General features: G+C 40.9%; 1 protein-coding gene across 1 annotated transcript; it reads left to right on the forward strand.

The window, feature by feature from the left end:
- Nucleotides 1-891: 891 nt before the first annotated feature.
- sncaip (synuclein, alpha interacting protein) lies at nucleotides 892-23895 on the forward strand. Its single transcript, XM_087849414.1, has 12 exons — nucleotides 892-1031; nucleotides 8485-8572; nucleotides 9916-9988; nucleotides 10067-10620; nucleotides 12414-12582; nucleotides 12665-12936; nucleotides 13038-13217; nucleotides 14401-14514; nucleotides 15879-16004; nucleotides 16692-16861; nucleotides 17479-17568; nucleotides 18287-23895. The coding sequence occupies exons 2-12, from the start codon at nucleotides 8516-8518 to the stop codon at nucleotides 19275-19277; spliced, it is 2796 nt and encodes a 931-aa protein (XP_087705540.1). The 5' UTR covers nucleotides 892-1031; nucleotides 8485-8515; the 3' UTR covers nucleotides 19278-23895.
- Nucleotides 23896-27948: the final 4053 nt, after the last annotated feature.

A 27948-nucleotide genomic window follows, 5' to 3' on the forward strand; every position in this document is an offset into this window, starting at 1 on the left:
TTTATCAAAGCCTCTCAGTGCGGCTAATGTAACTCAATATAGGCTTGTCCAGCTCCACTCTTTCTCAGTTACATAGATACATAGGCATAGCTTTGATTGTTCAAATAGCACTTGTTGGACCTCAAAATGGTCAACAACAACACATCCCCCCTTCTTCAATTTCAATTTCTTTGTTTCTACATGTGAAACACTGAATTAAAGCCTCTGACGATCAACCCCATAATATATTATATATCAGTCTTTTAAGTCTATATTTTGTCTCCAGCTTTTAGCAGTTTCTGTCACTCAGTCCCTTTTGCTTAAAACTCAAAGGCAAACTTCTCTGTTCAAACCCTGACCTAGCCCAGTCATCCTAGGATTGTTCCCCACTTATTTCACTTATTATTTTGTTTATTGATAACATTATTATTATGGTAATTTCGCTGTGCTTTTCATTTTAGTCATGCTGTTTATGTGGGGTTTGTCTTTTGTTCTTGTGTTTTTGGGGGGACTTGGGATCTTACTACGTTTACCTGCTTTACTACCTACTCTACGTTTACTAGAAAACACTTTTTTGTAAACTCTTGTTTATAAATAAAAAAATGTTTGACATTATTTTCAATGCTATGAAATTTCTTAGATATTATTTCAAATTCTTTTGAAAATGTGTATTATTCTTGCTTTGCACCTTAGTGAATAAGCTACCCCGCTGCACAACAATAGTAAAAGAAAACAAACACAAATTATTTATTTATTTATTTAATTTTTTATTATTTATTTTGCTTTATTTAGCCTAAAAAAATCAAAAAGAAAGTGAAGTTTTTCTATTCTCCACACTACGTGGTCTTGGGAAATTTCCTCAGAGTGAGCGCTCACCCCGTTTCCGGCGCTTTGTGCTGCCCATATGTCAAAGTCTTTGTGCTTTTCAAGACAGAGAGGCGACAGAAGGGAAAAAAACAGCTGGATCCAACAACCATCCAGCTAGCGTTACCACTAGCAGCAACCAGCTCCTCAAACCGGCTAACCCCCCTCGGCTGCCTGACTTCCGAAAGGTACCGTGTCTGAAAACTGTCCGTTAACCGAGAGCTAACGGCTCCTTATTCCGACCGCCTTATCTTTTACCTGAGCTTTCTCTTTGACCCAATTTTCCAACTGCCAGCCTGGCTAGCCTGTTAGCTTCCACATTAGCCTCTTTAGATGCTGATTAGCTAGCTAGCTTAACTGATTAGCCTCCTGCTGCTTGAGCAGGTATCCGAGGATTAAACAAGCTGTCAGCGAGAATCATAGGAGCACACTCGCATCCCATCCTTTGTTGTCATTTATAAAGCAGAAAGCATAGGGCTCTGTTGGCCTCTTTAAGTCTGCTTCATACTAACTGTCCTTTTAAATAAAGTCAAATATTTCTCGTATTTTACTTTTATCTGCTTTTAAAGTGTTGCCATACTACATGTACAGTACTTTTAGTCATTTAAAGTACGCAAGTAGTGCTTTCTGATTGGTTTAAATCTTGTCTAGTGCGAAGTATTCCTTTTGGGTATAAAGGAAAATGAAGCAGGAATCACAAAAACACTGATCTCAGATGTTAATTTGAGTTTTGTCTCATTTTTGTCTTTGCAACATAAATTCTATAATGATATTCATCAAAACAAAAACCTCACGGTAGTGATTTTTCGCTAATTACATGCACATTTTGAGTTAATCTGTATTTCAAATGAATCTTTCTCAATATTGGCATATTTTAAAGCTTTTGTGTTGGAATGCAACCTGCTGATTTCATTGATCTGATTTCTTATTTAATGCCGTTTCTGTACAACGTGTAATACAGTTGTTGAGCAGAAGTCTTGGTTTGTTACACTTAAAGTGTGCAGACAATCTTCTTTTCTGAGGTGTTGAATTCTGCAGATCTTTGATAAATTTCCTCAGTTTTTACTGGAAAACATAACTGTTATCTATCAGACTGCTTCCAACTAATATTAAGGCCAGAATAGGTAAAGTAACCACCTGTCAAATCAAACATGCGAGGCTACTTGAAAGTAGCGTTTATTTCTCTGGTGCAAACACTGGTTGAGGAGCTGAATGGCTCCTGTAACCACAGCAGTCCCAGGGGAGCACTGGTTGAAAACTGGCACATAATGGCAATGAGGGTTCTAAGTACAGAAGCCTCACTTAGCGACTGTTTCTGCTGGTGACAGGCAGACAATCAGAAGAAAGTTAGCTTAAAAGTGGAGGATTTTAAGCAGCTTGTTTGAGTGAGAGAAGATGAACTGGATGCCCTGATAAAGATAAATAATGAACTGTGAATGATGCCAAGTCCAAGAATAAAAATAGGGTGCTGATATTAGCTGTTCCTCTTTAATTGGGTAATCTATCATCTATTTTCTATTTTCTACTGCTCATTGTCTCCCCGGGTAGCATCCATTTAGTCAGTTGTGTCATGGGAGTTATTGTTATATGCTGTGGCTATCATTGCAGTTTCTTTTGTCAGTGTGGGTTTTCTACTGTAATTACCCAAAATGTGTTCTAAACCCAAAAACCGTTCCTTTTATACCTGACTTTTAGGACCTCCAAGCCTGTAGTTATGTTCATTATCAGTTAGAGCCCCTCCTCATTCTTTTCTTCGGTGCAATCCTATAAATACAGTGTACCCCTTTTGCCTCTCCCCTTTTCTACAATTCCCCTGTGGGAGAGGTGGGTGTCATTTCTTTCCAACACTTTAAAACACACATATAATGCATATTTAGCCACCTGGATGTTTCTGATTGCGATTTTAGTTCAATTATTGTCATTATTAAGCCTGTTTTTGTTAGATGTTATAAGTGTGTAGTATGTGTGTATCATAAATGTGTTTTAGGCGCCATAAATGCTAGCATGAATATATATTCATTGCTAGCTTGGAAGTTGTGGTGGGTTGAGCTAACCCTCTTCCCCACTGTTTGTATTTGGTCGTAGGAGCTGGAGTGGGCAAATTATTTACTTGGAGGTCTTTCTTTCTTTTACCTTTTTTTATCAGGTATGTCGGATTTCATGTTTTTGTTTTTGTTTTATCTTATGTCAAATATGTTATGTGTAAATGCGTACTTTATGTTTAATGTAAAAATAAATGCCAGCCTTTTCTACAATTCCCCTGTGGGAGAGGAGCTGGAGTGGGCAAATTATTTACTTGGAGGTCTTTCTTTCTTTTACCTTTTTTATCAGACACAACGGAGAATCACACCGGTTACACATGTAGATTTAACTTGGTGAGCTCTGAAGAAACTCCAGGTCTCGATTCTGTCTGATTTACAGCTTTATCTTGCAACCTGTGTTTGGCAGGGCTCAGCTTGAACCCAACTAACCTCACGAGGAGTTCAGGGTTTTAGAGGTGCTGTGTGCATTCCCTCCTCCCAGTGGTCGTTAGATCACTGCTTCCATTTCTATTTTTACACCAGTTCAACAAACAAGTCAAAGCATGTAAATAAGGGAGACTTTGAGATGATGGAAGGTGGATTTTAGTTTCACTGATTTCCATGGGAAATGCGAAGTGCAAGTAGCAAGTAGCAAGAATAAACTCCCATCCTTGTTTCTTGTCTTTCCTCCAAAACAACGCTTCATCTCTGATTATTTTTGTGTCTTGCTGCCTGGAAGGATTTGGACTCGTCAGCTGTTCACATAAACAGAGTGAGCAGACCTTGTCCTCCTTCCTTTTCTTTTCTTTAAAAGTTCTATGTCATTTTTGATGTCGGGTTTCGAAGCCTAAACTGTTGTTATCAAGGATATGCAGGCTCGACTCTTTCTCAAAGCTGCAATCAGAGGGTTTTTTATTTTGACCCGTTGACTCCCACGCAGTCTGAAAACAGCTCCAGTCTTACACGGACGCACCAGTTTGTTGCTTTCTGAACATCTTGGACTTCCATGACGGGACGTTTGTTCCTCTCAAAACATAAAGAAATCTCTAAGCGTAGTCTTAATGTGTGGCCAGAAAAACAGACACATTTCTATTATTGCCTTGAAAATGACCATATGAATTTTAAATTACTTCTTGCTTTATTTTTCTCTGAAAGCAGTGTACAAGGAAAAAAATGTTAGTAATCAAAGATGAGAAAGTTAGGTGGTAGAGTAGGGGTTAAAGCTTCTTTAAGGCGAGGTATGGCACAGCGGCACACAGTAACTTATTATATATGTGAGAAAATTGACGATTTTTCAGTTTGGTTCTAAATGTAGATAGCTGTAAGTGATCTCACATCAACAGGCACCATGATCCCGAAAGAAAGGGCCAAAGAAATGAAATGTTCCCTCAGAACATCTGGATCTTATTGTAGGTACACCACCTGATGACGTGAGAGGTCTCATAGTCTGACTCCACTGTGGCCATGGTGTTATTTTAGGTTCTTGTGATCCTCTCGTGACTAATACTTCCATCACTGATTAAGCTGCAGATTTCTTGCAAATAATGGGGATAATGAGCAATCAGTTTTTTTCATTTTCATTTTTTATTTCTAATTTGTGTGTATAGATATTTTTTAACATCAGCACAAATTTAGTCTTAAGAAATCTTGCCGCTTTTTTTAAAGCCACCTTTGTAACAATTTGGGATTTATTGTAGCTGTTTTGAAGCCTCTTTCTAAATGTGCATACATTTCGTCAGTCTTGTGTGTATAAAATTCCACTTATAGCCAAATAAGATGTTAAATAAACAAACACAGAAAATGTTTACTTTGTTTGAGAAAAAATAGCTACCCGTCCCACTTGCAAGTAATAAAGCACTGAACGAATGGCACGCTGCTTCAGATGAGAAGGATAAAGCTAGAAATCTGCTGTGCTGCTTTAAATCATATTTGTCCAGTTCCAGTTTCTTTATGTAAACTTGGAGGTTTTTTTCCTCTCATACAAAAGATGGAGTCATGAGTTCTATAGGGTTTCATGTAGTGCAGAGAGCAATGCAGTTACACATGGATACATTTCTGTTACTATATAGATAATACCTGATTTTCTTTAACTATTAAGTCAGGGGGGAAAAATCAATTACTGAAGCTACAGGCATGTCTTGGAGACATAAAGGGCAGTCTGACTTGTAATTTTCAACTTCAAAACTTGAACAAAACCGAGGTCACTCTATTTGGCCCTAAAAAATTCAGAAAGCCTGTGTCTAACCTGATACTCTGGGTGGCATTATTGTGTCCTCCTGTTGTAATGTGAGTCATTTTTGACCATGCGTATGTTCTTTAACTTGCATACTGAAATCGTATATAGGACTGGCATCTTTCCTCCATGCAATATTGCTAAATATTATCAGCTAAATAAAACAGTCTTTTTTTTTACTTTAAAATTATTCTTCAAATTTTACTTTTTAAGAAAATCTATATGAGGTTCAGGTGAACATGAACCATGGGATATAAAGGGGCAGGAACTCAATAATAAGCCAAGGAACATTTCAAGAAGTGTATTTACCTACAGATACACCCACTCCCATTCAGCTGAAACTGAACCTCAACAGTATACATGTGCCACACAACATGGCAACATCGACTTTCTATTGCTGTTTGGCTATTTGTGTGAAGGAGTGGGCCACTGGGTGTTTAGTGAAATCTCCTTCTCTGTATAATGTGTCTATCTTTTGATGTCTCATCTTTTCTTCAGCACATCTTATTTTCAATTCTAAGAAATATATTCTTCACTTTTTGGCAGTTTTTGGTAGTTATTTTGTAAGTGGGAAACATAGAATTAAAATGGCCTCAAGTGTTATTATAAAAATATGCTAATAGTGTCGTGGTCCTGAGTCCGTGAATCAGTGATTTTGTGTTTGGTGTATTTATTGTTGTTGTTATTATTATTATTATTATTTGTGGGCTGTTTTGGGATGGTTTGTGTTTTGGGGTTTTGGATACTGGGTTTCTGGGTTGGTGCTCCCCCTGTTGGTCCCTGGTGTTAGTGTTCCCTGTCTCATTAGCATAATCAGGTCCAGCTGTGACTCCCACCTGTGTGTGATTTCCCAGTGTCCCTCTGTGTATTTATAGTGTGTGTCTGCCTCTGTTCCTCGTCGCGTCGTCTGTATTACTCCGTGAATCCTCTGCGTGCTCTCCTCCCTTCGTGTTCAGGTTTGCTATTCTATGGTTTAGTTTCTCCCAGTTTAGTTTCTCCTTAGTTCTGTTTTGCCCTCCCCCTCTTTGTGTTCTGTATTCTTAATAAACCACCCTCACATCTTAGTAAATGCTGCATTTGAGTCCTCCTTTCCACTCATCACACGGCTGCTGCCCCAGTCGTGACAAATAGAGCTTTAAAGTAATTTACTAAATACCAGAAACTAGTCTGTGTGAGTTTGGTTTCTATGAAGAGCTTTCAACGCCAGTTTCATCTTTGATCTGATCGTTGTTATGAGCTCTGAACTCAAAAAACAGCCGGATTTTCAAAGAAAGAGAATGACACTGATGAATGACACGAGCTGATGACATGTCTTCTCTTTCCTTGCAGGATCTTAACTAGAAACAGTGCGGATGTGATTGTTGAGTTTTTCTGTGCTGTCATGTAAATGGAATCTGTTCAATATGTGTTTTCACATTCTCTCTCCCTCTGACAAAAGAAGTAATTTGGAAACATCCCTGTGGGCTCTGGAGACTTTTATAGAGTTAGTATGTAAATTGATTAATGAACAAAAGTAATAGTTGGAAACCTTATTAGCCATCTTAGGCCTTAGTCACACCAGCCTAGAGACCAGTTGACAACCCTATGACCAGTTCCAGAGTGGTTGCTAAAAGTTGCTGTGAAAACTATACTTGCCCCCAATCAGCCACATTCATGCAGGCCCAATGATTAGTCAGTGATCCCCTGGTAACCACAGGTTGTGAGTGGTTATTGGAGGTTTCATGTAGTCAGGTGATATTTATGGGCTCAAATTGTGGTCATAAATATTTTGTACTTGTAAAAAAGATTTGTATGTGTAAAAAGAATTTGTATGTGTGCAAAAAGTACACATTTTGACCCTACTTTTCTTCCTTTCATCTGATTGGCCAATGTCATGTCAATCACAAATTTAACTATCCAATCAGAGAACAGATGGGTTTGGCTGTTGGAGGGGTGCTTTATGGAGCTTCAGGTCCTTGAAGGGAATAAATGCCCTTTTACATGCCAGCATCACCACGAAGGAAAACAGTCTGTGGTGGTCCCAGTTTGGTGATTTTTGTGCCACAGGTTTACGTGCTTAATACAGGGACTTCCACAGCCTTTTCAACAGCGCTGCGGACCGCGAGCGGGGGGTGGGGGGGCAGGGTTTTGGAAATGACAGTCTTCACTAGTGGGGATAGTTACAAAGCAGAGTTTCACACGTATTTTTTTTACGTCTGCATGAAAGTCCAACTTTTGTTTTGAATGCGAATAGTCTCATTTGCAGTTCGTCTCACACTTTACAAAGCAATGAATGAAGGCATGCAGCTTGTGTTTATCATCCCTGAAATTGTCATGTGGTTATCCTCTACCTATGATGTTAAGAGGACACAAAAATGTTGGAAATTTTAGGCATTTTAAAAATGAATTCCTACGTACTCAGAGGCCATGTAAGGCAGAAAAGTTTCCTAATGCGGCAGTAAAATTTTGCATAGCTTCATTAGATAGCCTTTAGTTATTGTACAAAAAAATAGTGAAAACTTTCAGATTTGACAGATTTGTTTTTTTCTGTTTCTTGTTTCAGAGTTTGGCTTTTGTTGCCAGGGAGTTTCTTGCTCTTGTGTTTGTTGAGGTTGCGTGCTCATGGTACGAGTCACGCTGCTCTGTGATTAGTCCTGATTATCCTGCTGTTTGTTGCCTTTGATCACAACTGCTCAGTCAGATTGTGCAGTTGACAGTTAGGGCTTTAGACAGTTTTAAATGTGCGGCATTACCCAGTAGAAGAGGATTTGATTTGCTTCAAATAATCCCTTTTAGCCCTTTCTTGGTGGGTGAAAGAGAAAATTCTCCTTAAAATAGAAGTGACTTTGTTATTTGTTCTGTGACTTTGTTCCCGGTGCAGAAATTTGTCATATCAGTTAGAAAAAGATAATCAAAAAGCACTTCAATGCACATTTTCAGCCAAACTGTTTCCTGCAGCTACTTCCTGTGTTTTATCCCTGCTGATCATATCACTGCAGCAGTAATTCCCAGAGGTTTTTTTTTTTTTTCATTTTCATGATTTTAATGCTGCTAAATAAAAAAGCTAGGCAAAGAAGGTTGTGGCTTTTATTGTCCTGATTTATATGTAATGCAACCCCCCAAAAAAAAGATAAGCGTGAGGAATAATTACCAGTCAAACCCAAGTCTACTTTTTTTTTTTTCTTTACAAATTGTTCCCATAAATTTAAAAACTGGACTTTTTTAATTGGCTCAGCTAAACCAAAAACAATGAGTCAAACATCAGGTCAAACATTCATCAAACACAGAAACACAAAACTGTCTATTGACTTTGAATGCTGATGAGCAGAGGGAAACCATTAGTGATATCCTGTTGCTTTGTTAGTGCTTTTATAGTCACACATTGACATCTTGCCTTTTTGTCTGCAGCTGGTTGTGAGGCTGATGATGTGGTGTGAAGATGGAGGCTCCTGAATACCTCGACCTGGATGAGATCGACTTCTCTGATGATTCAGTGGTCAGTATGATATGACAAGCTGCCCACGGGGGCGCAGCTACCAGCTGCATCTTCATCACCAGTAAAGTTTGATGGGGTTGTACGCAGCTAACAGAATATAAAGCACTTCAGTCTTTGCGTATCTCTGGAGCTCAAGAAGATGCTATTCACTACCACCCTTCAGTTTACACACAGCTATGTAAATAATGCTAGCTTTGCAATAAGCATATTTATGGTTGCTCAGTGCTTAAAAAAATATTATTTTGATCAATGGTTAGCATGAGTATTGATTCACTTAAAATCATCCGCATTTGGTGAACTTTATAAAAAATGTGTACTTTTGCAGGAACTTAAAAAAACAACACTTTAAATGAAAGGCAAATAGATTAAAAAATGTTGGCAGTGCTGGAGTTCAACAGTAGAGAGTTAAGTTACTTGCACACTGGAAGCAATTTGCAGGGACGTGGCATTGAGAGACTGTAAAAAGTGAATGATATTTGGCAACTTCAAACAGCTGCGGGTGAAATGACTAATGACAACATGAAATGGGCAAGAAAACGATAGATTTTCAGGTGAGCAACTCAAGAGACTACCAGTGAGTGTCAATTGACATATGATGTGCTAGTAAATACATTAGAGGTTCACTTGGGCCTGGATTGTCCACATATAACCAGACCATGTCTGTGCAGATGGTGCCAGCAGCAGACTCAGGCAGTAACCTCAGATAAAAAGTGATGAAGAGCTGAAGCTGATAACCAACTGACACACCACAGAAAACAGATCAGGTTAAAGTCAGAGATGCTCAGACAAAGCCAGCTGCAGACAGCTGTTAGTGATCATTGCACAGGTTCCACAGGATGTAGGCCTTTAGGGTAGTGGCAAAGGCATGGATCAGGGATGCACTTTCCTCTAAGTTACAGTATAAATCAGCCATACACACTAACCCTAAGGCTAAGTGGCAGGACCTGTTTTATCTATCTGATAAATAGGAAAATAAAATAAATTAGCCAGCCCATAGCATTGTATCAATTTTGATGGCTGGGATGATACAGGTGGCCTTGACTGTAGCATCGTGCAGTCAAGGTGGCCTCGAACTGCTCTGTTCTTGGTCGCATTTAGTCAGTGCATTTTTTTTATTCCGTTAACTTTCATGACGGAAGGATTTGGACAGATTTTCTTGGCTTTGGGTCTGTGTAGGAAGGAGTTTGAAATTACACAGCTGTAACTGCTTCAAGTCACAATCTGTCAGTACTTAAAGTAATTGGCTAATATCTAAATATAACTTCCTTGCACAGCTGCTGGACTGCTGCGTACAATTTTCTGTCTTTTCTTTTTTTTTTTTATCTTTCCTCATCCTCCTACAGTATTCTGTCACGTCTCTGAAGAGCATCCCTGAGCTGTCCAGGAGAAGCGATGGTCAGGCAGAGGAGAGGCAAGGTAACTTAACAATAATATAATTACAGTTTGGCTTGAAACAGTTTAGATCAGATCTCTGATCATCCTGTCCTCCTGCAGCTCCAGCCATCAATTGGAGCCGCAGTGTGTCCTCCCACAGCGGCGGGGGAATCAAACCCACAGGCATTGCTGAGGTTCACAGTAAGTTCCGGCCGGTGAAGAGGGTCTCACCTCTTAAGCACCAACCAGAAACCACTGACGCAGAGACCGATGGTAAAGTCCAAGGTCAGGGGCTGGTTCTGGGGGAGCCAGTTGAGAGTAGTAAGGATGACCCTGACAAACAGACTAATGCCTCCTCTGACGGGCAAGGGGGGAAGGCTAAGAGCCTGGGCAGCAGTGTTGGTGTTGTTGGAGGGAGCAACAACCCCCAGGCTTTGTTTGGGGAACTGGAGCACTATGACCTGGACATGGATGAGATCCTGGATGTGCCTTATATCAAGTCCACTCAGCAGATGTCCACGCTGCCCCGTGTTCCCCACGACAAGCGGTCAGTGACGGGGAGCAACATAGGTGGAGGCACACTGGAGAGGAATCGGGGAGGAGGGCTGAAGAACTCCACTTTAACTCACAATGAGCCTCTGAGCCTGGGCAGCAGTAGTAGCTCACAAACTCAGGTGAGTCAGCCAGCATCTTTTATGCTTCATATTTCTGTTTGTATTTACAGTGCCTCTGTGCAGACTTAAACATATACATAAACAAATAAATATAGCTACCACTTTGTAAAGTGAAGCTAATGTGGATGAAGCTAAAGTTATCTTTTAATGTAAAATGTTTTTGTGCCTGTTTTCATTTTCAATAACCATCTTGTTTAATATTTGAAGTACACAGTGAAGTAATCATATGCAGAAAAGGGCACAATATTTGAACCACTGATGTTTATCAGTAGCAGAGAAATGTATATAAGTATAATCAAAATCAGCATGTGTTATTAATCCCTAGGGAAATTATGTGGGTACAGTAACATTAACAGAAATAGACTAGACTATTCAACAATACAGTATGTTAAGATATAAGGAATAGCACAATATATACAAATCACCAAATAATAAATATCCGGGGTTGACAGATGTGAATATAAATAAATATCAAGAAAATTGACAGCAACAGTGCTGAGTAAGAAAAGAGTGTGTGCAAAAGATGTAACTATTGCAGTGTTTACAGTGTGTTAGATGGAGGAGTTGTACAGGGAGATGGTCACAGGCAGGAATGATTTCCTGTGTTGTTCAGTGGCGCTTTTAGGTAATCTCAGTCTCTCACTGAACGTGCTCCTGTGGCTAGCCAGTATGTCATGGAGCGGGTGGGAGGTATTGTCCAACATTGTCTTTATTTTGGACAACATTCACCTCTCTGACACCGCCTTAAGAGAGTCCAACTCCATAACAACAACATTACTGGCCTTGTGGATCAGTTTATTGAGTCTGTTGGCATCAGCAATGCTCAACCTGCTGCCCCAGCATGCAACAGCATGGAGGATTGCTCTGGCCACAACAGACCCTTAGAAAATCTTGAGCATTGCCCGACACATGTTGAAGGACCTCAGCTGCCTCAGAAAATAGAGACGACACTGGCCCTTCCTGTAAAGTGCAGTGGTGTTTTTGACCCAGTCCAGTTTATTGTCTATGTGTACTCCAAGGTATCTATAGTCAATGTTACAATGTCCACGCTGACCCCGTGGATTTCCTGGTCTTCCTATAATCCACAATCAATTCTTTGATCTTTGCCATGTTGAGCTGCAGATGATTCTGCTCGCACCACGTGACAAAGGAGTCAACCACAGCCCGGTACTCTGACTCATCACCCCCGCTGATCCAACCACCACAGAGCCATCAGAAAACCTCTGAATATGGCAGGTCTCTGTGCAGTGGCTGAAGTCTGTGGTGTAGAGGGTGAAGAGGAAGGGGGAGAGGATGGTCCCTTGTGGTGCCCCTGTGTTGCTAATTACCATCACAATGTGGAAGACACATGTATCGTGGTCTTCCTGTCAGGTAATCAACAGGACACAGAGAAGCATCCACCTGCATCGCTGTTAGCTTATCACCCAGGAGAGTCAGCCTGGTGGTGTTGAATGCACCTCACAGTGCTCTCCTGCTGGTCCAGATGGGTGTAGACACGATTGAGCAGGTAGATGATGGCGTCCTCAGTTCCGAGTCAGGGCTGGTAAGCCAACTGAAGGGGATCCTGATGTGGTCTGACTATGGGTTGGAGCTGGTCCAAGATGAGTCTTTCCAGGGTCTTCATGATATGGGAGGTCAGTGCCACAGGCCTGTAATCCTGGGGGCCACTGGCATGTGGCGTCTTTGGTACAGGGACGAGGCATGATGTCTTCCACCGCACTGGGACCCTCTGCAGACTCCAATATAACTGACTGTAATTTTCTCACTTAAACTAAAAGCTCACTTTTCTGCAGTATTGCGTTCTGTCACCAGTGAAGTGGTCTGACCTGAGGAAGTCCAAATCAATGGATCCAGACCTCCACCACCTCCACCGATCCCCAGGTGGAGGAGGAGGTTACCAGCCAGAGATGTCTTCTGGCCTCCTTAGCTGCTCCTCCTCCCTCTCTTCTTTCTCTGATGCAGGTATTAAATAAATGTACTGTCCTCTGTTCAGTTCTTCTGTGCTAACATATATATACATATAAAGACATGACATGATTTTCAGACAAACTGCTGTCTGCACGGGTCTATCCAGACTCTCAGAGCCAGAGACCAAGTGTGGACCCTCCAGGGGGCCCGGGACTAATTTTCCCTCTGCCAGGGGGCAGCGTGAGCAGGCAGGACAGCTCCAAATCCCGGGCTTCTGCATCAGGAGGAGTGGGAGGTGGGTCAAGGGGGTTTGGAGGGAGTGGTGGAGCAGGAGGGGAAGTAGACGAGGAATCCAAGAAGAACCAGAACATCATTAACATCGTTAGAGAAGGACAGATCTCATTGCTGGTGCGTATTTCATCATATTTTGTCATCCTTCTCCTCATCGCCCCGTCGTCCTTTACACTTCACAACCTCTGTGTTTTCTCCTCTTTGTCCTCCTTGTGCAGCCTCACCTGGCAGCTGATAATCTGGAGCTGATCAGAGACGAGGATGGAAACAACCTGCTCCACATCTCGGCCTCTCAGGGCCACGCTGACTGTCTGCAGCATCTCACATCTTTGATGGGGGAGGATTGTCTCAATGAGCGCAACAACCAGCAGCTCACCCCCGCTGGTCTGGGGGTCAAGGTGAACTTCAGTGTTAGACTGGGTGTATGTCTCCAAAGTAACATGTTTGTATTCAAGTGCTGCCAGAGATTCTGCTTTAATGACATTGAGAAGACAACTTTGAATTACATCAAGCTAGAGTACTGGCACCCCACTGTGTGGTGTGTTCAGGGTCACCCAGCAGTGTTGGCATTCAGCGGTGTCATCATGCATGTTACACACATTAACTGCAGTATCTTGTTTGTCAGGTAAAGCCCAACAAAAGTGTAAAAAATGTGTTTATGCAACTTCAGCCTTATTTTAGCTATGTATCTACCCCGCTTGATGTGAATGTAATGTGCCTCTCTACCCTTTAAGTCTTCAATTTCCCACTGTTCGTACCTACAGGTCAAAATATTAGTCCTCCTGAAAGTAGAAAAAAACATCTGTAAGCTAACAAGGGTATGCAGACATTTGATTGGTAACTGACAGCTGGTCAGTGAGGTCATACTGTAATAATAAGATGGAGGTTTTTGATAAAATTAGGTAAACATTTACTCCAGCTCTATTGGCAGCCGCAGGATGTTGGAAAGAAAGAAGTTAAATGCCGCAAATATGAGCAGGTCCTGCTTTGGCAGCCCTGTAGTGGAAACTAGGCTCTTGATTGGCTGCCAGAAGGGAAGTGTGTTATCTGGAGACAAGCTCTGCAGCTGTTTGCTGATTCCTGATTGGTTGTTATTAACAAGACTGTTGTTTATACACTTAGATTAACAGGACGACAGATTTCCAGCCACCTGGTCCAGGCTGAAGTATGTTAAATGAATGTAGTCGTATTACTCACGTTGCACGGACATAAACCTTTTCACTGACTCATTGTGGGAACTTGGCTACTTTTTAGGCCACATATCAGTAGTACATAACAGTTTGGATCTAAAGACCCAAATAAGTTCATAGCAATGGTTCCTCTCTGGAAAATATCACAAGAATCATGTTGTGACATTTTAGGAAGCTGTCTTTTCTCACTGTAACACTCTATAAGAAATAAATTGTGCCAGCCCCGTTCTTACTCCTAGAAAAACTCTGCTTATTTTAGGTGAAGTTGTTGCCCGCATGAAGAACATTCGTTAGCTTTTTTTCAAAGAAGCACATGGTCACATTGCAGTTTGGACATGCACCGGCTGATATGGCTCGAAGTGATTGAAACATGAGTGCGTGTTTGTTGTAGAATGGTCATCTGGAGTGCGTGAGGTGGATGGTAAGTGAGACAGAAGCCATTGCCGAGCTGAGCTGCACCAGAGAACATCCCAGTTTGATCCACTACGCGGCCCGATACGGACAGGTAATACACACACGTGCACATAAACACACACATGCAGGTGATGAGAGCAGCCGATTTTATTTTTTCCACATTACGCATTGAGTGTTTTCATTCCCTACAAGTCAGTAGGTGGATATATCGGTAATTTATAATTTGCTCGTGACATCTGTGATTTCCAAGTGTGTGGCACAGCAGTCAGTAAACAAATCAGATTGTTTGTCTGTTTACTTAGCGTAAGTTTAATTTGTGTTATTTTTAAGTTATCTTTTATTATTACCATTAGGAAAATTCATTCACTTTATTTAACCCATCCTATGAAATAGGAGTAGCGTAAAGCCGCTGTGCAAGGGATAACTTGCACATAACATAAGGGATAACTGTGCATCTTAATAACTTAACCTGGCATATTTTTGGTGTTGATATTCTAGTAAAATAGTAAAGTAAAATTTATTTATATAGCGCTTTTCACAGATAAAAATCACAAAGTGCTTTACAACACAGGAAATGGGAATATAAAAACAACATAAAAGTAAATAAAACAATGTAAAACAATAAAACTATAAAAACAGCATAAGAAGAAATTAATCAAATGCTTTTCCAAATAAAAATGTCTTCAGCTGTTTCTTAAAAGAATCAATGGAGTCCGTGCAGCGAAGAGACAGTGGGAGAGAATTCCACAACCGCGGTGCCACCGTCTGAAAGGCCCGATCACCACGAGTTTTAAAACGAGTGCGCGGTACCACCAGCAGTCTCTGATCAAATGACCTTAAAGCCCGAGAAGATGTATGTGGTTTCAGCAGGTCAGATAAATATTGAGGAGCTTGACCATGTAGGGCCCTAAAGGTTAGAACTAAAATTTTAAAATGAAACCTAAAATTTACAGGCAACCAGTGAAGGGAGGCCAAGACTGGAGTGATATGTGATCTTCTCTTGGTGCCTGTTAAGAGACGTGCTGCAGCATTCTGCACAGTCTGAAGACGATTTAAGGCTGATTTGTTAAAACAAGTAAAAAGGCCGTTACAGTAGTCTAAACGAGAAGAAATAAAAGCATGAATAATCATCTCAAGTTCAAGCTTTGATACCATTAGTCTGAGTTTAGAAATATTCCGTAAATGATAAAAACCGTTTCGGACCAGCTGCTTAGAGTGCTGCTCGAGCGACATCGAGCTGTCAAATACGACACCGAGGTTTAGTGTAAAAGCTAAAATGAAATGCTTGAATCACATGAACTGTTAAACTTTATTATGAGAATTTATTGCTGCTTTTAACTATCATTAACAAATAATAACACATTATCATGGTTACTCTAACTCATTTCACTGATCCAATAAGACGATGAGCATTCAGTTATATTGTTTTAATGGATATGCCATCTCTCCCTTCAGGAGAAGGTGTTGCTGTGGTTGCTTCAGTTCATGCAGGAACAGGCTATCTCTCTGGATGAAGTCGACCAGAACGGAAACACTGCAGTCCACATAGCAGCTCAGTATGGTCACCTCAGCTGTATACAGGTAACCTGATGTTTAAGTCTGTGATATACCTTCAAGATTTACATCACTGGATGTTTTGCTCCCATAAATATACAGCAGGTTCTGCTGTTAGTCCGCCTGCTGTCAGAATCTGTGTGGACTGAGTGACTTGAGCTCTAACCTCGACCTGCGGCAGGTGGAGAGTTGGTCATATTGTTTATTGTCTCAGAGCAGCTAATGCTTTGTCTTTATTCATCTGTTTCTCTGGTGATGTGTCCTTCATGGTGTTTTTAAAAAGTTCAACTTCTTTAACCTTTTTTTTCCTGTTCCTAAATATTGTTTCTTTGCTCGGAGATTTATCACTTTATCACCATCCATCACGCTTCTGTAGAGTAAAAGGTTAAATGCTCGCTGCAACATTCTGGTTAGTTCCTTTTTCTCTTACTTAACCTGACACAACACTGATTTATTACAAGTGTTAGGTTTTACACTTTTTGCTTATTTTCCTACAATAGAGGCTGAGGGGTATTTTCTCTGTAGGTGGCACACCCTGCTGAAGGAAGGGCGGATATTATTAGTCTTGTCTGCTTCCTGCTGGCTAGCCCAGGCTGACAATCAAAATACTGATAACTAATGATATGGTTTAAATGAGAGAGCTGCTTCTTTGAAACGTCTGAAACTTGAGGGCTAGAGCTCAGAACTGTGAAAGGTTTGTGTTTGTTTATCCAGACTCTGGTGGAGTACGGCTCCAATGTGACATTCCAGAACCAGCAGGGGGAGCGGCCTTCCCAGAGTGCCGAGCGGCAGGGACACACCACTTGCGCCCGCTACCTGGTTGTAGTGGAAACCTGCATGTCGCTGGCCTCGCAGGTTGTTAAGCTCACCAAGCAGCTCAATGAGTAAGTTGATGTGTTTTTGCATAGTTTAGAATTGTAGTGTTATCATCCTGTTATCTGAGTCTCAAATATGTCATAACCCCAAATGTTCAGCTTATCATATTATGAGATAAGAACATCATCACCACTGGTGGTCATTAATAATAATTCTTTGGAAAAGATCCAGCCGTCCATTTTTTTTTAAACTTCTTATTCACTTCACGGTTGCTGGAAACTATCCAGGGCCATTTTTAAAAATGGCGGTTTGGATTTTTCTCTCATGACTCATCATTGACTGGTTAATCGGTGGCATGCTGCCTGTCGACGTCACATTTTCACATAGACTCAGCTCACATCGAACCCCAGCTGAGCAAGTACTAAAAAAGTATCTGATACCAGGTACTGCTATCTAATGAACCCTAAAAACAGAGCCAAGTCAAGCTGAGCCAAGATGAGTGGGTACTAGTAGAAAAGAGCTATTTGAGTCTTTGTGGGATATCTTTTATTAGTTATTTGCATCATGAAATCTGTTTGTGTATTTGTTTTGAAACAGACAGCATTCAGACTTCAGTGTTCTTGGAAAAACACAGGAGCTGTCTCAGTGTTAGATCTGTCATATGTGTTGCGTGTTTGTCATGTAGACAGGCGTCAGAGAGAATGGCCTTACAGAAGCAGCTGCAGAGACTGATGGAGCCCAACAAGGCAGAGGGGACACCGTCCAGATCACCCAGGTAACAGGCATATCCTAACACACACACACAAACACGCTCGGTGTGTAAAAGCCATACAGATGAAAGTTAATCATCTAATAAAAGAAGTCAAGATGTGGAAGCTAAGATCTGCTTAATGAGTCAGAGCTGGTAAACTGACAAAGCAGCAGTTTTCTCAGTAGAGCTTAGTGAGGGACCACAATAACTTGAAAAACATAGACGTGTGCCTTAGGTCATGCCAAACAAACAGAAATCGTTGCTAATGATTCCAACAGATCTAGCAGGTAACAGCTGAGCAACACACTGCTTAAATAAAAAGGCTGTGTTTTACTGTTGAGTGGTGTGTATGTACTAGGGATGTGAATAAGTAGTTGACTAGCCAGTTTAACACTGCTTTCATCGCTAACCAAAGGCAGAAATACTATTACTAAACAGTAATATTATTTTTCATGTGCATGTTTGGCCGCACTTGGCAAACTATTCTGACATTATGTATGTATTGTATAAAAAATGCAATGCAGTGTCTCAGCTTTTCAAAAATGTGTTTTACAATTTCAAATGGGTCTTAAATACACATCAGTATTTGTACAGACAGTGTTAAAGTTTATCTGTTACTTTTGTAGCAAAATGTATTGATTACTGTTTATTAAAGGAAATGGTGGTAGTAGAAATAATAAGTCCACGTGGGGGGAAAATATGAACATGGAGCATGATCTCTGTCTCCCTGTCTGCACTGCAGCTCCCATCAACCCTCTGTGGAGGCGTGGCAAGAGATGATGTTGACTGCTGAGGGGACTCCTGGTGACGGTCACTGGTTGGTTCGTCAGGGAGGGGTGGGTCCAGACTCTGTGCTGCGGCAGCTCCTGGGGAAGGACATGTCGGAGACACTCTGTCCTAGAGAGAGACCGCCTCCTGCAGGTGGTATGAGCAGAGAAGGCCCTGGGGCTCCTGGGGGCCGCAGAATTGGGCTGGTGGAGAGGAGAGAGCTCAAACTAGCAAGACTCAAACAGATCATGCAGCGTTCCTTAAGCGAATCTGATTCAGATGGTTATCCACCAGAAGAGGGCAAGAATCAGGGAGCTCCACCCTCAAACACACTACGACCTGATAGGCCATCCCACTTGCCAATCACAGAGGAGGAGCCGGTGTCAAACCACCTCCAACTAATGATGAAAAAGCACCTCCCCTCATCATCATCTTCCACCGTTGAGAGGAAGCTGGCATTTTCTCTCAGTGGATCAAAGTCAGTAGATAGCATTGGCTACAACCCGTCCCCCACCTCCAGTGACCCTGAAGCCACAGATGGCAAAACCCCAGACGGTCCAGGGGACCAGGATGCCACCAATGGCCAGAAAGTCGCAACCAGCCCCAAGAGTGCCCTGAAGTCTCCCTCATCTCGCAGGAAGACATCCCAGAACCTCAAACTGAGGGTTACATTCGATGAGCAGGTGCACAAGAGCTCCAGTCAGGAGGCAGAGCCAACAAAAGTGCATCAAGGGAAGGAGAGGACTCCAACAGGAAGTTCTGAAAGCAAGCGGCCTTTCGGGACGTTCCGCTCCATCATGGAGACACTGAGCGGAAACTCAAACCATAATAACAACAACAGTGGTGGTCAGTCGGGTTCTGCGGTTAAAGTGTCCACCATGCAGAACTCATCTGGCAGGAAGTCGGAGAGTAAAAGCAGCCCAGGAGGCGGAGCCAAGGGCAAGAGCAAAACCAGTAACGTTTAACCAGCTAGTTCCTACTGAAGGGCAGAAAGCGCATAATGAACAGAAAGCAATCAAGAGCAAACAGTACGAGGCAGAACATGAGAAACGTAAATTAATTTACATAGTTTGTGTGAGACATTACAGAAAACTGACCACAAATAGTGACACGGGACATAAAAATGCTTCTTGATTACATGTTCCAGTGGTAATGTCTTAAGAGGTCCCTGAAAAGCCTTCAGTTGATCCCAAGTGATCACCACGCAACAGTAAGAGGATTAAGGCGACTAAAAAGAGAGAGCATATTTCTCCCAAATTGGCTCAACTTCATGGGCTCCCTGTTAAATCCAGAATGTATTTTTTAAATCTTCATCCTTACATAGAAAGTCCAGAATAATCAGGTGCTATCATACCTTAAAGACCTCGTAGTAAAAGTTTCAAAAAGTAGAATGAAAGCTGGAGAATTCGGCTATCGGGCTAAAGAATTAGCTCCCAGTTTGGATTCAGGAGACAGACACCCTGAACTGAACTGTCCACTTCTAAAATTTCCTTTGTAATAAAGCTTTTACTTATGGTTGGATGAGGTGACCCTGAAACATCCTTTTATGCTGCTATAGGTTCAGGCTGCACTTCCCATGATGCACTGAGCTCTTCTACTTCACTTCTTTTTATTCTTATATGTGCAACTGTTGCTCTCTTGTTGTTTGTAGTCTCTCTGTGTCCATCTTTACTCTCTTCTCTTTTGCTCCACCCTCCGCCCAGTCACACTAAATGCAGCCCAACCCTAACAGCTGGAGGTCTCTTCCTGTTAAAAAGGAGTTCATTCTCCCCGTTGTCACCAAGTACTCCTTATAGGTGATTGTGTGATTGTTGCAGTTCTCTCTCTAATAATGTAGTATGTAACTTACAATAAAAGCGCCTTTAGATGACTGTTGTTTTGAACAGACACTGTATAAAGATATAAACAACTTATAAAAACAACAACTAGCTAGAATGTAACTGAAGTTTCTCATGTTCATTGTCTCAGATGTTTAGCTTTTGATTTGACTAAAACAAACTGTTTCATGTCTTAAGTTCTCTGAAGGATTTGTTTTATTTGATGGGCTGATGATGATGATGATGATGATGCTGTGGTAGCTGATGTCCTACGGAAACCTCACTTCTCCATATTTCAGCTTTTCATGCATTTTTCCTTTTTTTGTTTGTTTTGTTTTATTTTGTTGTGTCAACATTTTCTAAATGGAGGTTTGGAGTTCCTGTTTCTCTGCCACTGTTACTGTGCTCTGATCAACACTAAAGACGAACTTAGGAATATTAATATTTATGTTTACACACAGTTATATGATTAGAATTTTTTATGTGGTTATAATCATGCACATTTCTAACGTGCAGCAGCACAACAACAAATTTTTAAAAACCACTGTATATATTAGTATTTAATTATGTGGTTTGGTTTTTTTTACATTATATTCAACTTTTTAATTTTGATTTTATCGTCTATGGCATGAAGTAGAAATTAGTAGTTTGATGTGTTTTTGAGACTGGGAGGTTTAAAGATGCACCTTCTACAGCAGCTGATAAACTGGCTGAGCATATGAACGATGAAGTGGGTAAAGAAAACGTTTAAGCTTTTTCCTCCTTTTTCTTTTCCATCTTTTGTGAGATTGAAGTTTTACAAACTTTCTCAAAGCTTGAAACACAAAGACTGAGGCTGTAATCTGATACTCATATCCATTTTTTTTCAATACTGCAACATTTTCTGGTTCAGTGTTTAAGATGGGAGACTTTATTTATCACGAGCCACATTTCCACCTTAATTTATCAGAACTCTTGCTTATATGTCTAAACTTTTCAAGTTTCCACCACTCTCTGGAAATACTTGGCAAATACAAGCCAGTCATTTATAAAATCATTGACTTACTATTAGCAGACCCACATTGTCGGGTTAATATAAAAAAAATCAAAAACATAAAAATATATAGATTAAAAAGTGAGCGTATAATCGAACAATCAACAACACTCAGGACTGTAACCCCACCTTAAAAGATTAAGCCCTGCCCACTTCTGCTTCCACTTTGCCATACAAACACACTGTAGATGATTCTCAGTGGTTCGATGTAGCTGGCTGGAACCACTGACCATGCACTACCATGACTAATCCCTTATGCAATTACAGATTGTGCTCTTTAGTTGAGAAACGTCCATTTGTGTTCTGCAGAAACCTCAGCTTTGTTTATAAGTTTTAAACGGTCTCCCTGAAACTACATTTTGTAGAATAACTGACAAGGTGTTTATCTCCCAGGAACATTACTGCATTAAAAATGTTGCAGCTCTAAGTCGCAGCATATATCAAAGATAACAATATGAAGCAGGACTAAATGAACTCGGTAAATGAGGCATTCCTAAGTGGTGGAACGTTTTGTGGCGCTTTCTTGTAATCCAAAAATGATTTGTAATTTTCTAAACCTTTAATGTTTGACACAGCCTCTAGAGCCTCACTAGCGCCCTCTAAAGGCTTTTGTTATACTTGCTGTCCGATTGCATGAAAAGCAGAACAGATTACAGCCCCAGTTTTTTAAAAGCTGTGGGAAAAACTGGATCACGTCTGTTATGTTTTAAACGCATGTTTATGTTCATTCAATTACTGTTACTGATGTTTCACCGTGGTTGGATTTATTCTCTAGTTTTTAAATTCACATTCCTGTATATGTTTTGCAGTTTGAGTCAGTATCATCCTGCACTGCAGTTTCAGATGGTTTACAGTCACCTTTTTGCAGTTTTCTATTTCTCTGGCTTTGCACACTCGCTGTGTGTGGTGGGCTGCGGTAGTTGGTGGGTATCTGAGGCAGTGGGGCTCAGGAGGATTTACCTGCATCTAGTCCTGATCTGTTAAAGGAACAGTCCAACATTTTAGTTTGTCATCTCTGTGCACTTTGCCTCTGATTGGATGATTAAGTCTGGGGACTATGCATACAGAGTTTCTTCACTTCATGTTTTTGTTTTTTCCCCATTTAATATTTCTCTGAATTGATATTTCCCAAATATCTCACTCTTCACTGTTTAATTGCTAAATTTAGACAGTTAAGTGTAAAGGAGGTGTGACAAGGTTAAAACTTTACTGTTACTCAGGACATAAAGGTTCCCATGCTTGCTTCACACCCCTTCCAGTGAGCACACTGCAAAAAACAAGGTGTCATTCGGCTTAAAAAAAAGTCAGATTTGGGACCTGTTATACATTTACTTCTTTTCTGTCATATACATACTATTACAGTGGTGGATGCTCACATTAAGCAGAGTTTCAAGTAATTAGGTCCGTGTATGTACAAGTAATCCCTGAAGCCCAGGCTTTAAACTCCCCTAAACACCCCGTTGTCCTACAGGGTTGTTTTTCCTATTGTTGGGACGTCAGACACAGCAGATCCCTAATTCAGTCATTTCGACACCAACCTGCTGATCGTACCTTCAGGTTTTCAGAAAGTTGCCTCAAAAGAGCTAAAGCAGCTGGGGAAAATATGGCCTTTTTGTATTTAAAGGTCTGTAATCATTCCCAAAGATTCAACATAACGTTCATGCTTTCCTGCCAAATTATAATTAGTAATTTGATGCTAATTATAAGAAAATAATTTTTTAATCTTTTGTTTTTATACAGTAACTTTAGCATAACTGAAGTCATGCAAAATTTTACCATAATACTGTGAAAACTCTGAATTACAGGCCTCTAAAGCGTACAGGGTTGGTGCTTTTTAAATTGCCTTATTTGTCCTTCATCACTTCAGGAGTTCAGCAGATGGACACATGAAATTTTCAGGACTAAAACACAATCTTAAACTTTGTTAAAAAGTGCAACCAAATTTTAAATCGGTTTTAAACCAACTTGAAGTGTCAGTTTTTTTCTGTGAGGATATGAATTGTTTTAATTTTAATTAATTTTTCATCTGAAATTTCGTGCAGCCAGCTGTTGAACCTGAGAGTCATCTGTAAAGTCTACTTAGAAGGTCTGTGAGACAAAAATCATAGTATGAAGGCGCAGTGAATGAATCATGTCTTCATTGTGAAATGCCAAAGTTATTGTATATAAACTAAGCTGATTCTGGCATTTGTAATGTGGAATTACCAGATTAAATGCTCAGATCATTTTGAATTTCAGACTTTTAAAATTACAAACAAATATCAATTTCCTTTAACAAAAATTTCCTGGGAAAATATGAACACGCTGCAGGCCTTTAGGACGGTTATACCTGGAGCAGGTTGCAGGGAAATGTTTCAGCTTCCATTGCCTCAAAATATTGCTCGTTGCCAAACAATCAGTGTTCTCTTGGCGGAGCCGGCTGTGTTAAAGATTGTTTTTATCTGGAGCATTTTCTTTGTAGGCACTCCCTCAGGACAAGAGAAGGGAGACAAACTGAACTTTTGTGCTTCTAATGAACTCTTTAAAAGCACGGTTACTGTTGCTGCATCGACTTGGATGTTTCCTCTCAATGCAAAGAACGAAAAACAATAAAATGAGACGCAGTATCAGTATCAGTTTAGATTTTTTTTTTTACTAACCAATGTGTACAGAGACGGACGTCTTCTGTCCTGCTATTTAAATTGTTGTGAAGGCTGAAGACGAACTGAAATAAACTTTATTTCTGGACTTCCAGGTGGTGTCGGGTCTAATTGCTCACAATGGTGGGATGAATAATGTTCCTCTTTCTTTATCCCCGTTATCAGAGCAATATTTCATAAATATTAGCTTCCCTGTATCATAGTGATACCTGAACTCTTATGTAGATATTAACCTACTGCTTCATTTAACAGTCATTAACTGGCTTTTTCATGTTTTATCAAATCACTAAAGAAAAGGGATACGTTTATGCCAGAAACCTTTTTCAGTTCCTTTAGTCGCTTCTCTTAAACTGTAGATCTACTTAAAACTAAAATCACTTCCTGTCTTTCATGTCACTGATTCAGTTTTCTAATAAGTGTAGAAGCCCAGTTCCACATAGCTGGGGTGCTGCGTAATAATGTGCAAATCTTGTAAACTAAACTTTATTCACAAAAGAACACAGAAAACATATCAGATGTTCAAACTGACACATTTTACTGTTTCATGAAAAATATTAGCTCATTTTGGATTTGATGGCAGCAACACATCTTTAAAAAGTTGAAATAGGGCAACAAATGCCTGGAAAGGTAAGTGGTGCTAAAACAAAACAGCTGAAGGAACGTTTTATTTCTACTTAGGTTAATTGGCAACAGGTTAGTAAGGTGATTGGGAATAAAAAGAGCGTCTTAGACAGGAAGAGTTTCACCAATCTGGAATTCACCGTGTGCAAGGGACGGGACCAAAACTATATTGGAGGCGCTGCATTAAAAATGAGCGTGGTTCTGTCATGAAGTCGTTCCATGGGCTCAGGAAAGCTTCTAGAAATGATTGTCTGTGGACACAGTTTGCTGTGCCCTTCAGTGAAAATGTGAAAACGCTGCTTCTACTCTGGGCCAAAGCTCATTTAAAATGTGAGAACAACCAGCAAACTGTTCTGTGATCAGGTGGATTGAAATCTGAAATTGTTTTTGGAAAACACGGTTGCCGTATCCTCAAGACAAAAAGGAGAAAGACCATCTGGCTTGTTCTCAACACTCTCAGTTCAAACGCCTGTATCTCTGATGGTATGGAGGCACATTAGTGCCTATAGAGTTAGCTGTTTGCACATCTGAAAGGCAATGCTGAAAGGTATACACAGGTTTTAGAGGGATATTTGCTCCAGACATTTACTGACTGTTGTTAAAAGTGTTGAAGTCAGAAAGCACTGGTAAACATGAGTTTTGTGATGTGGTACTTCCATCAAATCGAACTTATTTTTTTGTCTCAAGTCTGTTTGTTTTTTCTCTGTTTAAGCATTTGATATGTTTACCATGTTTTATTCTGAAAATAATATACCTGTTTGAGATTTGCAAATCATTGCATTCTGTTTTTACATTTTATATCCCAACTTTTTTGGAACTCTGATTCTATTTAGGGGAACCTGGACTCAAACCTTAGAAATAGGCTGAAGAGTTTGGTCATTTGAAAGGGGCTCAGGGTAGAACTCTGAGATGCTTTGGGTATGTCCTGCAGGGGAGGACACTCTGTGACACGATTGACATGATTGTACTTCAGAGCTTTGCTGAGAAGTCCTGACTTTAAGATTCTGGAGAATAAACTTTGTTCAGCCTTATTTTGATGGTCTCTGTTAATCTGACAAATAAAACTTCCCAACTTTTGCAGCCTTCTTCTTCTTCCCGAACAATAAATGAAGCCGTCACTGAGCCGTCCTCCAGCACCATCAGAGGTCCTCTGCAGGTCCCAGGACCCCACTTTTGACCACGGCTGACCAAGATGGATGTCATGTGTGAATTGTGCTCACTGGTAATTTAATGGACAATACATAACAAAGCGTATATTTATTTCTGCGCGCTTCAGCAGCATCAAAAACAGTCACTTAACAGGGCAGGATTTATGGTGTTTGGGTAGCAAATTGGTCTTTGATGGTTCCCACGCAGGGTCAGCCGCTTCCCCACGGAGCCTAATGGGGTTTGCTCTAATAGCGTCCCTCAATCATCGCAGTGAATATGAAACATGAGCTCACCGGCTGACAATTAGCAAAACAACAAGGAGAGATGAGAGGGCGTGATATGTGAGGAATGCAGGATTTATTGGGATTTTTTTCCCAAACGCTCCTCGCCTGTTCATGCAACAAAAAATGAAAGCTATTTGTTTTCCTTTTTTCCCCCCCCTACTCTTTCTCTTCGCTCCTTTTCTTCGAGGGGTTGGAGTGGGGTGGGGGGATGAAGTTAAACTGATAAATTAGACCTCATTTATTGGACAACAGTTTGAGTCAATACCCAGGGGCCTCCACTGTGCAGTGTGGACGAGGTTCCAGAACCACTAATTGGATCACTCCGTGTGGATGGAAGGGGAGGGGCTGGGGGTGTTTGGGTGAGAGGGGGGTGGGGGGGGGGGGTTAAGGGGTGGGCGGGACAGGCGGTGCATTTGGCCAACACTGACGCCTTCACACACATACGCACACACACAGAGTAGCAGTTGTCTTGCGGTGGACGTCCACGGCACACGCCACGAAAACAGACGAGACAAGCGCTTGATTTGACAGCCGGGGCGGAGGGCCGGAGAGGGTGGGGGGCTGCAGGAGTCATGTATAGATTTTTGTGTCTGTTGTTTTGGCTTATTTGTGTGCTTCTTTTACTCAGTCAATCAAATTTAATTGACACCGCTGGGCTATGGTCGGGGGCCCCGTGGCATGCTGGGATGACAGGCCTTTAATGCCAAAGAGAAGAGAGGAGGTTCTTCTGCCTGTGAAGGATGGAGGGAATGCGAGGGGGTGAGGGTGAGGAAGACGAGGGCAGAGGGTGACAATTCCTCAGCCCATCAACGGCATTAATTGATGTAACGACAGCGATGATGGATTCTAATAAATACAACCTTTAAGAAAAAAGGTAATTAGATGGCGTCCTGTGCAAGGCGCCAAGCGCTGATTCCAGACTGGCTGATAAACACCATTCGTCTTCCACAGCGGCCTTCAGACGGACACGAGGCGTCATTTACATGCAGATCAAACTCAGCATTTGCATTTTAGCTTAAATGAGAACACAACAGAGCATCATGTCGCTTTGTAGCCTCACCAACAGCCAAACTTGGCCTCAAGCTGTCTTCAGATTTTCAGTGTCCTTCAATCCTTAACAAATGTGAAACTGTTGATATCAAAAAGTGCAGATTTGTGACAAAGAGTTCTGCATAAGCCTGAAAGTGGCCTAGACAGGACCCAGTTAACCCAAAAGGTGCTGAGCAGGAGATCTGCTGTCATGTTTTTTATATTGCATTATAGATATGACTAATGTTGCTGTTAGCCTTAGTTTTTCCGTTGCTTCGTGTTATATAATATAATAATAAGGTCCATCTGTGTGGCACATTTCACAACCTGCATTACAAAGTGCTTCACAGAAACAATGACTAAAAGAGGAAATTGGAAATCAGACAATCAGACTCGATCATCTTTTGTCCTTAAGTGTGATGTGAGACCAGTTAACAGGTTTCTGCCTGAGGATCTGAGGCTGTGAATTGGTTGGTACAGGAGAAGCAGTTCTAGTATATATCCTGAGACAAGACTATTAAAAGGCTTTAAGAGTCATAAGTGAAATCTTAAAATCGATTATGACCGGCCAGTGTAAAGGCATTAAAACTGGTGTCTTGGCTCTTGTAATAAGCCTTGCTGCAGCATTTTGTACGATCTTAAGTCGATTGAATGTTTTCTGATTTATAGCCATTAGAGTAATCTAAATGAGAGGACGTGAAAGCATGAATGATGGCCTGAGTGTCATTAAAACTTAATTTTGAAAGGATTCTTACAATATTCATGAGGTGGTCGAAGCACAGCTGGGTGAGATGAGATTAGGATCCAAAATCACCGCCAGGGTTTCTGACAGCTGATTTTACATGTGTGGATAAAAGGCAGAGAGAAGATTTATTGATTCTTGGGTTCTTCTTGTGTTTTCCTTTTTTTCACTGTGCTGTCTGTCTCGCTGGGCTTGGGCCTTCTTTCAGTTTACTTCCTGTTTTACTTTGAAGGCTAGACCCTTTTGTGCCTTTCTGTTGCTTGGATTTGATTTCCCCCCCTTTGTTCTTTTCCCACCCTCTGTTATACCTGATTTAGTTCAC

This window comes from Neolamprologus brichardi, chromosome 12 (assembly GCF_056152115.1).
Source record: "Neolamprologus brichardi isolate AB-2024 chromosome 12, ASM5615211v1, whole genome shotgun sequence".
In the NCBI taxonomy this organism is placed as follows: domain Eukaryota; kingdom Metazoa; phylum Chordata; class Actinopteri; order Cichliformes; family Cichlidae; genus Neolamprologus; species Neolamprologus brichardi.